The sequence below is a fragment of the Lissotriton helveticus genome, chromosome 4_1, assembly GCF_964261635.1.
Source record: "Lissotriton helveticus chromosome 4_1, aLisHel1.1, whole genome shotgun sequence".
Lineage (NCBI taxonomy): Eukaryota > Metazoa > Chordata > Amphibia > Caudata > Salamandridae > Lissotriton > Lissotriton helveticus.
The window spans coordinates 1,734,283,096-1,734,295,590 of record NC_136063.1 but is presented as its reverse complement, the minus strand read 5'-3'; the positions used below and the strand labels follow the sequence as shown (position 1 = coordinate 1,734,295,590).

Here is a 12,495-nt window from a genome sequence, read left to right as displayed (position 1 = left end):
TTTGCTGCACTACTGATGTACAATGCCTGTGATAAGCATAATCAATCCAGATGCCAGTAGTCTTACCCCACGATCAAAATCATATTCATAGTACGTGACCTTAGTTTCCGTCAGCACAAAGAGCCTCTTCTTGAAGTTGAGTGGAGATGTCTTCTTCTTCTGTTGGGACCGCTTCAGGAAGATGCTCTCCAGGATAACTGCAGCCATGCCTTCCTCCTAAGAGTTCTCCTATTTATGAGAAACAAAAGGAATATCAGTGCATAAATCCTGATGAAAATGACTTATCGCACAGTAATTCCTTCTGGGGAGAAGTGTGCAGTCTTCTTTTTGCCATGAAGTAGTTGGAGGCCTCATAACAGTGCAAGCTGCCGAGGGTAAAACATCAAGTGTAATCATCAGCAAAATGACTTTTTCTTCGAAATACAATATTAAAATATAACGTTATCGATATTCATAATTTTGAATTTGATAAGCTGGAATTCAGATTCCATCATCCCATAGAAGATTGCTATTGGTTATTCATGCACATGCAAAACTGGGAAGATGTTTATCAAAAACGAATTTATCTTTTTTCACGTGTAATTAAAACATCTTTTTGAACAACATTTTTAATAAAGGTTGTGGCAAGCATAAAAGGAAAGAGATCTTGGTCAAGGGTTACACCCCAGAGCACAGGATACTATTTCTCACCACAAGACATTCCCTTTTTGCAGAGGCACTACAATAAGATCAATATGTTATCCTGAGTGGCTGTACTGCAGTGTAGTTTCCTAGCACCTCTCCTCTGTCAGGGATGAGAACCCCAGTGGTCTCTCGTAGGGTATGGCACGGTGTGGCGCTTATCAATAAGTACCATTTGAAATCAGATAGAAAGATATGTTTTCACTTGCTAATAATAAGAGATCATTTTGCTAAATTTCTTTTTAAGAGGGATAATGTATTCTCCCCCATTGAGGCTCAGACACGGAGCCCACGCTGTTGGTGTTGCAGACCAGACCTACTCTCTCACGGCAGCTCATCCGCTTCCCTGACCTTTACACCGCACAGTGATTAAACAATGTTCATAAATCCAATCCCCAAACCTTTTTCTGTGAGTAGTTCTAGACTTACACCAGCTATAGGTGTGCCTTTTTCTCCCAAATTCCTTGGAGTAAAACATGCTTCTTTAAAGAAAACAACTTTGTGAATGTGGCCCTCAAAGTGTTAGCTTTACTTACAAATTCTTTGTGAATCCAGTCATGAAATCCTAGAGTAATTCATAAGTCAAAAGCAAGACACAAAAGCTCAGGCAAAATACATTTCCAATTGGGTCTGAAATCACCAATAACACACAGAAGTAAACCAGGGGCACCTGGTGGAGGACACTAATGCTGCTACTGGGAAATCAAAGGGGATGATGGACGGAGTATTGAACATTGCAAGCACTTACCCCCAGTCAACTGATCTGGGTTTAATTCATCATCATTCTTTATCTCACTCCGCCACCCCAGTTCAGACATGGCCATATGCAAATCAGTCTGACCCTGTGCCTCATGGGAACAGTCCAGCCGAACTGCCAAGCCATGTCTTCCCTGGACCAGAAACAAGTATCTTGGGACCGGTTTCTGGCTAATCAGCCGTCATCAGCCAGGCTAGCTTGAATCCAGTGGCAAAGTGAGCAAGGAACCCACATCTGGGCATACCCTGCCAACTTAGGGCGAACAAAGCAAAACCAAAGGGGATGATGGACGGAGTTTTGAACATTGAAAGCACTCACCCCCAGTCAACTGATCTGGGTTTAATCCATCATCATTCTTTAGCTCACACAGCCATCCCAGTTCAAACATGGCCATATGCAAATCAGTCTGACCCTGTGCCTCATGGGAACCTGGCTGATGACGGCTGATTAGCCAGAAACCAGTCCCAGGATGCTTGTTTCCGGTCCAGGGAAGACAAGGCTTGTAGTTCGGGCTGGACTGTTCCCATGAGGCACAGGGTCAGACGGATTTGCATATGGCCACACAAGACCAAGACACACCTTAGCAATTGAGGCAGAAAATACCCTGCTACCCCCAGTAAAGGGTATATAAAGGGGTGTTCCCAGTAAATATAACATCAAAAGTGTTAATAGTCAAGACATATTGTAAAACAGGTACTTGAGAAAAGCAAATCAACACAAAATTTACGTGTTATTTAATCACACTGACACTGATCACAGGTTGTTCAAACGGAACAAGACCATGGAACATTAAATACATAACTGGCAATATTGCAGTGCCTATGGGAAGGGGTAGGGGCGGAATGGGCTGTGATTCTGGTGAGGTAGTGGGATGGAAAAGAATGCAAATCACACATAAAGCATGCACATGTTAATGGTGTGCCAAAAGACATGAGTCAGAAACAACATAAGAATGGAAGTACATAAAATCTGTACTGGTATGCCATGTAACATGTAATAACTCAGTATTTCAAGTACTGTAGGTAAGACTGGCATTAGACAGTTGTCGACGTTTTGACCCCCTTGGAGACATAGGCAGCCTTGAGAGCCTTACATTGGGGGTCTTCCTCAGGACAGTGAGTAGGTGGAGTGGGGTTTCAGGGCACCTAAGGAAAGAAAGGAGGTGCGTCACATCCCTGACAACTATGATGGGAAATTAAAAATGTCCCTAGCGAAGAGCGTGTATGTATAATTACCGTGAGTGGGGAAGAAAAAGGCTCCTCACCCATCAATGGTGGGAACAGATATGGCGACGGAGGCTCATGACACAGGAGGAGTGAGAGAACACCTGAAACAATAAGGTGAATAACAGCCAGTCCTAGCGTATGAGTGTGGCTGAGGAGAAAGCGATATACAACTGCATAGCGCGTGACTTACTTAAAAACTGGCTTGTAACAACTACTGTCCGATTGGATCCAAAGAACAGGTGGGCTGGGAAACAAATCCGAAAGTCAGCAAGCTTCACAATCCCGAATTAATCAGGGGACCTAGTCAAATGACAAAGGAGGAACAGCTAGCATAAACAAGACCTATCAAAGTATAGCGTACATTAAAAACAACTAGATCTAAAGGGTGTTGTGGCTACCGGCGGGTGCCAAATGACAGTGGCTGGTTGAATGCAAGAATGGGGGCACAGCTATGCTCACGGTGTAGTCATATCTCAGATACGTGCAATATTAGCAAACACAAAGGTAATAGACAGGAAATGCCCTCCTGAAGACGGGCATGGTGAGGACCACATACATGGATGAACGTTAGTGAGGTTTAACCAAAGGATAGCTTGTACTGAAGTTGGGTGGTGAACCCACAGCTAGGGTTAGAACATATGACCTGGATGAACCAACTAAACATCTATCTGAAATTCACCAGCACAACCTCACATATCAACTTGGTCTTTCTGGATTTGAATATCTACCCAGATGAGGGCAATTTAAAGACTACCACTCACTTTAAAGTTACAGCAAAGAACTATCTGCTGTTATAGAACAGCTTCCATCCCCGCCACCTTCGGGACAATCTCCCATACAGACAGTTCCTCCGCTTGCGGAGGAACTGTACGGAGATTAAAGACTTCAAGAGGCAGGCTACTGATCTACAAGAGAAACTAAAGAAACGCAACTACCCCACACAAATCATTGACAGAGCCATGAAGAGGGCACGTAACAACAATAGGGAAGCACTTCTGGAACCAAGAGTGCCTAAGAACCCAGAAGAGAGACCAATATGTGTCACTACTTACAATATCAACTCCAATCAAGTGACAAAAATTGTAAACAAACATTGGAGACTGCTGGCATGCGGAAACCTCAACCTTCCCAAACCGATGTTTGCACACAAAAAGGGAAGGGGCCTGAGGGACATGCTAGTCCACACAAGACCACAACACACCTTAGCAATTGAGGTGGAAAATACCCTCCTACCCCAAGTGAAGGGCCATTTTCCTTTTGGTAATTGCAGCACTTGCCACCTGACGAAGAAAAGCAAAAGTATAAAATTCAGGAATGGTACAGAATGGGAGCAGAGGAGATTTCCGAACTGCAATAGCAAGAATGTGGTTTATATCATCACTTGCCCATGCGGAGTGGAATATGTCGGAATGACAACTAGACTGGTAAAGACGTGCATAGGAGAGCACAGGAGCAACGTATGTTGCAAAAGCAGCACTACAAAAATGGCTACCCACTACCTGACAACCCAACACACAATGGAAGACCTACAGTGGAACATTATCAAACAACTGAACAGTGAACATGGTCTTTGCGAGAAGGAACAGCGGTGGGTGTTCCGCTTGGGAACATACATTACTGGTCTGAACAACGACATCCCCTGGGGACAATTTAGCTGATTTGTATCTCCCCATGACTTTTGTCACTGTCTCTGGGAAGAGAAAATGACTGCAAATACACTGCATAGAAACTCTTAAAATCACTGGGCATTGCATCTGTGCCTTCCTTTCTCCACCGTGTCATTGTATCTGTGCCTTCTTTTCTCCACGGTGTCATTGCATCTGTGCCTTCCTTTCCTTTCTCCACCTGTCATTGCATCTGTGCCTTCCTTTCTCCACGTGTCGTTGCATCTGTGTCTTCCCTTCTCCAATTCTCCCTGGGCGGATAGGGCGGTACCCACTCTCCCTCCACATGGGGCCCTGCTTGGTTCCTACCTGCCTGCTTCTTCCACTTCACCTCATTGTGATCAAAGACCGCATTAAGGGCCCAGCACAGAAAACGGACACTACACTATGCCAGTGCATACTGAATCGCTACCAAGAGGTTCCATGTCATGTAACTTTCAGACATACTTGGCGGTTAGCAAACAACATAGAGCATTCAAAACCTTATTGCCTAAAAAGTTTGGGGTAACTAATGGGTTTACATATAGCATAGGGCATTGGTTTACTTGGTAGCTATGCTAGATGCAAAAGACACCTCTGTTTGAGCTGCGCCACCCACAGTTCACCTGTGTTAAAAGCATGGGAGCTTGCACTGGTTCATCAAAACACAAAGTGACACAGATGGCAGCTTTGAATAATTACTACTTGAACAAAGTTGAATTTATTCGTAAAGGGGCAAAGATCATTTTAATCCATCCTTTCCCTAAAGCAGCAAAGTTGGTAAGCAGGAGCTTTTGCCTTTACAGTCCCTACCAGTTCAGCTCCATGGATCAGTGCCCAGGATTTGATGGAGAATAAACATTTAAAGCAGGTGCACACAGGTGTGGTAGACCTCAATGTCACGTGCAACCATATGAGCTACTGCTGAACGTTTTAGCCTTCAGGCTCTGTGCATGTGTGTTTTACCCATTCCTTGCCATTTTAAACCTCAAAAGGCAAAAAAAAACAGAATGGAACGTGCTGTTGGCTAAAAATCCTGGAATGTTTCAGAGGCCAGTCACATAACAGCTATGGTTGCACATGAACATGATCCAGGCTACTATAGCCAAAGCACGCTGCAGTACCTTCTATGTGTCTGCAAATTAAGGAGAAGGCAATTAGCCTGATGAAGAAGCGATTCCAGCCTCATGTGAGGGATGGTACGAAATCCTCACGGGGAGGGGTACACTGTTCCTGCAACTTCCCATCGATTCCGGCCTCTAACGCTGCAGTGAAGAAGAGATTGGTGGCCCCATGCAGGATGCCACTTCAAAGACCACCGCATTGCTCTCCAGCACTGCACTTTCACTCAGAGGGTCTTAATCATTTTCTGCTACTTGTAAAGTGCTCACTCTACTTTCCTCTAGTAGATAAATGGGCAGTGTTAACAAAGTTCCATTACTGGGCAAATTAAAACGAATAATTATCAGAGAATACAATTTTTAACAGGAGTTACTGAATAAAAAGATTTCTATTTTAGCAAATCTACTGGAATCACTTTGCATCAGTGTTAAGATTTGTAAGAGTCAAAATAGAAAATAATGCCACAGTACGTAGCGCACAATGTGGTTCTCATCGCATACTTTGTACAGAATTGTACAGAATTTCCCTTTCCTTCTTGCATAATGTGGTCGATCCTGCTGCATGATCTTGTTCTCTGCTGCCCATATTTCCACTACCATACCTACAGCCAATCACATAACCCTACCACAACAAAATATGATCTGAAGGGCAGGGTATGATTAGTCACATCAGGAATGGCGTTCAGTTGAAAAATACCTCTTTGACTTTACCTAAATTATGAGCCACCGAGAAAACATCAATTGCAAAAAAAGTAGACACATTGTCTAAAAATATGTTTCCACACTTGAAAAAACTCTCGACAGGAAGAAAAAAAAATGTTTTACTCCTTAAAACATGACTTTTCTCTCAGCGTCATATATACAAGTGGGGACTAAATATTCGCACCTGAAGTCCTTACTCTGATGACCTTCCATTTTGAGACCAAGGGGCGCACTCACCTGATCAGTGCCATGTGAAGCTTGAGTCTCTGGCTGTGGACGATGCGCTCCGAGGGCTGCGGTCCTCTCTGCCCACACATTCAGTTGAACTCATACACAGGCTCGGCTACTGCAGCGAAGAACTGAGCATGCATTGAGCCATCGTGGCAGCAGTGATCAGTCTCTGATAAGTGCTCAGCCGGCGCACGCACTTCACTTCCCTTTCCCACTTGCAAACAACTTCCCGTTTGCTTAAAAATATGCATCAGTCGAATCCTGAAAGTACCTTCATTTGCATACGAGCTCACGCTCGCATTTTACCTCTTACAAAATAGCCTGTCTTTCTTGAGTGAAACATGGCTGCAGTGGCTGTCCTGGCCTCCCATTCTTAGGCAATGGTCTCTTTCTGGAGGGATTGCCCTTTCGTGTGACACCTCTTCTTTTTTACTCTGAATGAGCACCCCGAGCCTGCAGCGCTATAAAACACGTGAAAGGACAAAAACCTCATCACACCTTAGCTCTGTTTCAGGTCCTGGGTTTTATTTATTATGATTTCAGTCGTTCTTCACTTGTTTGCCATTCGCCACTGCCCATTTCAAGGACAATAGCAGGGCTGTCATACTGGCACCTGGACACCTAGCTTGCCACTTGCCTGTGACCTACAGTTCCTGCTTGTTCTAGACTGATCCAGTGACACAGCAGATGCCTGGTTTTCCCGTTCGGGTTTTCTCAGCTGGGTTTTTCAACTCACCGTTCTTCCCGCCAGCAGAAGACCCGCCCACCCCAGGACCTACTTAATGGAGGCCGCAACACAACTGCACAGCGGACACGCCCAGCGGGCACGCTGAAAACACGCTAAAGGCAAACCCACCTGGGAGCGTCCCAGCCTGGACCTCACCCAGCACCACAACTCCTGTCCCTCGCACCCCGATAAGATACATCATTGCCGCGTTCTACACCCTCAACCCCAGACGCCGCAACAAGCACTGCCACCGATCCAACCCACACTCCACGGTAGGGCCTTTCATCTGTACCGACTGCCGTTTTACCTGCCACTGCACACACCTAACCTTTGGCCAGCCCTACCTCGAACACACCACGGATACCACCTGAACAAAAACACTAACTTGCATGCACACTCATGCTCACTATGTAAGCATTCCACTAAATCATGGGACCTCTTCGCCATCCTCGCACCCGACATCGTCATCCTCACTGACTCCTGGTTCAGCCCCACATCCGCCCCAGACATTTCCACAGCGATCCCCGATGGATATAAAATCACTTACCAAGACCGCCCCAACATAGGAGGAATAGCAATCATTCACAAAGAAACCATACAGTGTACCACCACCACCCCAATGGAACATCTCAGCTTCAACCTCCAAACAGAGGACAAGACAACCATCAGAGGCACCCTTGCATACAGACCTTCAGGTCCGTGCTCCAGTTTCTGCAACCCCTTTGCAGACTGTTAAACAACATTTACCACAAATCCTTTTTTCTCCACAGGGAATTACAACACAGTTGTTAACAACGCATACCATTACTCCACAGGTCAGAACAACAACTTGAGAAGGGGGCAGAAGGTGTTGTATTTAGAATCCAACACCTTCCCTACTGTTGCACATACTGGAGTTGGAATAGTAAATTATACTATTCAAACATCCAGTGCCCCCCCAGAGCAAGTCGTTGTGACGATTTGCGGCTTAATGGTATGCGTTGTTTCAACGTGGTCGTTATAACGACCGCGTTGTAGTTGCATGCGGGGAAAAAGCATGTGGAATAAAGTCACATATTCTTGCAGACTTCATTTTGCTCCTAGCTGTAGACTCCAAGGACTACATCTTCTTCAGCGACCTATATTTCCAAATTTACGACCTCAATGATAAAAGCTCCACACACCTCTTGACAGTGTGAGCAGCCTCAGATTGACCCAGATTGACCACAACCCTACACATACTGCAGGACACACACTGGACCCAATTTTCCACTCCAGCAACCGTGTCAAACAAAGCCATGCCACAGAACTCACATTGACCGATCACTCCATCGTCCACTTCAGCATCTCCAGCCTCGCACCACCACACCCAAGATGACCAACGTCCCCCACCAGAGGTTGAACAAAATCTCAAAGAGCAGCTGGAAGAAAGCCCTCAACACCTCCAACCCTGTTACTGCCACCAATCACGAACAGGGAGTGTAAGACTTCGATGCCTGGATCACCATTTGCTCAGACAGCATTGTCCTCATCAAGAGCAATAGCAAGAGAAAATCCTCCAAAAAAGCCAGCTGGTACACCCAAAAATTCAGAACAGTGAAATGAGGCAGCAGACAGTTGGAGACAAGAGGGTGCACTAGCTAGGACTCCTCTGACAGGGCAACCTTCAAGACTTCCCTCAACCTCTACCACTGTCTGCTGAGGGCAACAAAGAAGACAGCCCTTGCCTCACACATCAAAACCAGCACCAAGAACACCATGGAACTTTTCAACATCATTAAGGAATTCTCCAAACCAGCTGCCAGCGAAGACAACATCACTCCCTCACAGGACCTGTACGGCAACCGAGCCACTTTTTCCTTGACAAGATCGCTACCATATATAGAAACTTAAAACCCCAACCCACACATACAGACTTCCTCTACATATATGCCACCACTGTAACAGACACAAACCACACACTGCCCACCTGGAACATCCTCTCCCCCCAGGACACCACCTCCACCATGAAACCCATCCACTCAAGCGCTCCCACAGACCCATGCCCACACCACATCTTCAACCTCGGAAAGCAGAGGATTGCCCAGGAACTCGCCACCCAATCCCAACACCTCTGTCACCACAGCAGCATTTCTCCATGCCTAGGAACACCCCGGAGTCAGACCACCACTCAAAAAACTCTCCGCCGTCACCAGCGATCTCAAAAACTACCGGCTAATCCCCCTGCTCCCATTCCCAGGAAAGGTACTGGAAAAGATCATCAACAATCAACCCATGACACACCTGGAGCAGAACCAGCCACTCAACATCTCCCAATCCGGCTTCCGCAGAAATCACAGCACCAAAATCACCCTAATGGCAGTCACCAATGACATCCGAACCCTCCTCGACTGAGGAGAAGATGCAACTTTGACCCTCCTCAACCTCTCTGCAGCCTTCAACACTGTATCCCACCACATGCTGATCGGAAGACTCTACCACATCAACATCAAAGTAGACGTACTCAGATTGATCAATTCCTTCCTCACTCGAGGAACCCAGAGGATCCACCTCCTACCTTTCACATCTGAACCCAAGGAAATCAACTGCAGTGTCCCCCAGGGATCATTCCTTAGCCCCACACTTTTCAATGCATATTTGACCCTGCTGACCAACATCATCATATCCCAACTTCTCAACATCATTTCCTACACAGACAACATCCAACTCATCCTCTCACTTGCGGTCAACCCCACCACCACCAGAACCATCTTCCACAGATGTATGACAAACCTCACTGACTGGATGAAGAACAACTGCCTGCAGCTGAACACAGACACAACAGAAGTACTGATCTTTGGCAATAGCAACCACACATGGAACAACTGGTGGCCATCCGACCTCGGGCCTGCACTCACTCCCTCCAACCACTCCAGAAACCTCAGAATCATCATCGACAACAAGCTCACCATGAATTCACAGGTCAACATCATCTCCTCCGCTTGCTTCCTCTCTCTGCACATGCTATGTAAAATCTTCAAGTGGGTAACCTTACACGTGAGTCACACTGTGACACAAGCCCTCATCCCCAGCTGACTGGACTATGGGAATGTCCTCTGAGTAGGAATCGCCGCACACCTCCTACAGAGACTTCAAGCCATACAGAATGCCACAGCCGGACTCATACTCGGCCTTCCCTGACGAACCAACATCACATCCTACCTTAGGCAACTCTACAGGCTCCCTGTACAGAAGAGAGGCCAATTCAAGCTGCTGACCCACGCACACAACCAAGGACCCGCCTACATTTATCACGGCATGAACCTCCACCAACCATCAAGAAGACAACGCTCCATCTCGCCTTCACTTGCCCATAATCCCTGTATCTACCGCAGCAGATGTGAAGGATGTTCCTTCTCTTACATTGCAGCGACGACTTGGATCATCCTCCCCATGCACCTCCAGACCGCTACCTCACTTCTGGAATTCCAAATGGCACTCAAGACCTGGCTGTTCGAATAAGCCTTCAGGACCTGCAAGTGCCAGGATACCCTATTGGGTGATTTGCCTCACTTTATAAATCCGAATTGATCGCTTGATTAATGGCTTAGGTCAGCGGTGCAACAAAACTAGAGGGGCCCTGCAAGGAAGTATGCATAGCCATGTTTACCCATCGCCACAAAATCCTGTGTTTCGAAACCCATTGATACTTCCTGTATTCCTATATATTTCCTCATTTAATGTACAAAATCATAAATTATAAACCTTCTCTGTGGATACTGAGTGATCTTGCACCCCTGATTACCACATGGTAGCTGGTGTGTGCGATTTGTGTATGTGAAGGAAGTTGGCAATGCTACTGCTGAGGCTCACCTGCCTGACTTTGCCGAATATTAAATAAAGCTGCAGGTGAAGGGGATATTGTACTGGCATAATCGACCACTCTGGTCTTAGGGGAACAATAACATTTCCTCGTAAAAATGTTGTAAGTTGTTTTTTTTAGGTCTCGGCAACGAGAACTATTGTCGCCATGTAAGCTCGCAAGGGAGTACAGAGCGGTGCACGAGCCGACCAGGGTCTGTGGACGCGCACACACAAAGGCAGGCAGGCAGGCACACACCAGACAGACACAGACAGACACACGCACGCACACACACACGCACACACACACACACACACCCTCCCTCTCTGCCCACTCCCTCTCTGCCGCCCGCCCCCCCCTCTACCCCCACTCACCGGGCTCTTTCCCTCTGCAGCGGGTCAGTCACGGCAGCAGGCAGGCTCGGTGTCTTCTCCAGCGATCTTCAGCTGATGTGCACGCTCACGCTGCGTCTCCTGCGCGCCCACCACGCTGTTTCGCGCCCGTTGATCCTCAGCTTGTGATTACTACTCCTTCTAACCCGGATTCTAAATTACTATTTCTTGGTTCTCTAACTCCACTCTGTTGATTCGTAACAAACTGATATTCAGCACATTTCACAGTCTCGCTTTTGCTTCTCATAAATACAATAAGATTATTTTAAGCAATGTCTACCCTTCTTTTGGTTCTGTGCCTATTATGCTTCGGACTATAGAGTTTTAGAAAGTGTGGTGGAAGATTCCATGATATCAGCGGTGTGCACAGTGCAGAGTGAGTGTGCAGAGTGCAGAGTAGTGAGTGCAGAGTAGTGAGTGCCGAGTAGTGAGTGCCGAGTAGTGAGTGCAGAGTGAGTGTGCAGAGTGAGTGTGCAGAGTGAGTGTGCAGAGAGAGTGCGCAGAGAGAGTGTGCAGAGAGTGTGCGCAGAGAGAGTGTGCAGAGAGAGTGCAGAGTAGTGAGTGCAGAGTAGTGAGTGCAGAGTAGTGAGTGCAGAGTAGTGAGTGCAGAGTGAGTGTGCAGAGTAGTGAGTGCAGAGTAGTGAGTGCAGATGAGTGAGTGCAGAGGAGTGAGTGCGCAGAGTAGTGAGTGCGCAGAGTAGTGAGTGCGCAGAGTAGTGAGTGCAGAGTAGTGAGTGCAGAGTAGTGAGTGCAGAGTAGTGAGTGCAGAGTAGTGAGTAGTGAGTGCAGAGTAGTGAGTGCAGAGTGAGTGTGCAGAGTAGTGAGTGCAGAGGAGTGAGTGCAGAGGAGTGAGTGCAGAGGAGTGAGTGCAGAGTAGTGAGTGCAGAGTAGTGAGTAGTGAGTAGTGAGTGCAGAGTAGTGAGTGCAGAGTAGTGAGTGCAGAGTAGTGAGTAGTGAGTGCAGAGTAGTGAGTAGTGAGTGCAGAGTAGTGAGTGCAGAGTAGTGAGTGCAGAGTAGTGAGTGCAGAGTAGTGAGTGCAGAGTAGTGAGTGCAGAGTAGTGAGTAGTGAGTGCAGAGTAGTGAGTAGTGAGTGCAGAGTAGGGAGTAGTGAGTGCAGAGTAGTGAGTGCAGAGTAGTGAGTGCAGAGTAGTGAGTAGTGAGTGCAGAGTAGTGAGTGCAGAGTAGTGAGTGCAGA

General features: G+C 46.8%; 1 protein-coding gene across 1 annotated transcript in view; it reads right to left on the bottom strand.

The window, feature by feature from the left end:
* Positions 1-12,495, bottom strand: part of BTK (Bruton tyrosine kinase) — a 531,602-nt gene that overhangs the window by 300,219 nt on the left and 218,888 nt on the right. Inside the window, exon 2 of the mRNA XM_078685905.1 lies at positions 67-228. Coding sequence (XP_078542031.1) covers positions 67-207 — 141 coding nt within the window. The 5' untranslated portion in view covers positions 208-228. The remainder of the gene's footprint in view (positions 1-66; positions 229-12,495) is intronic.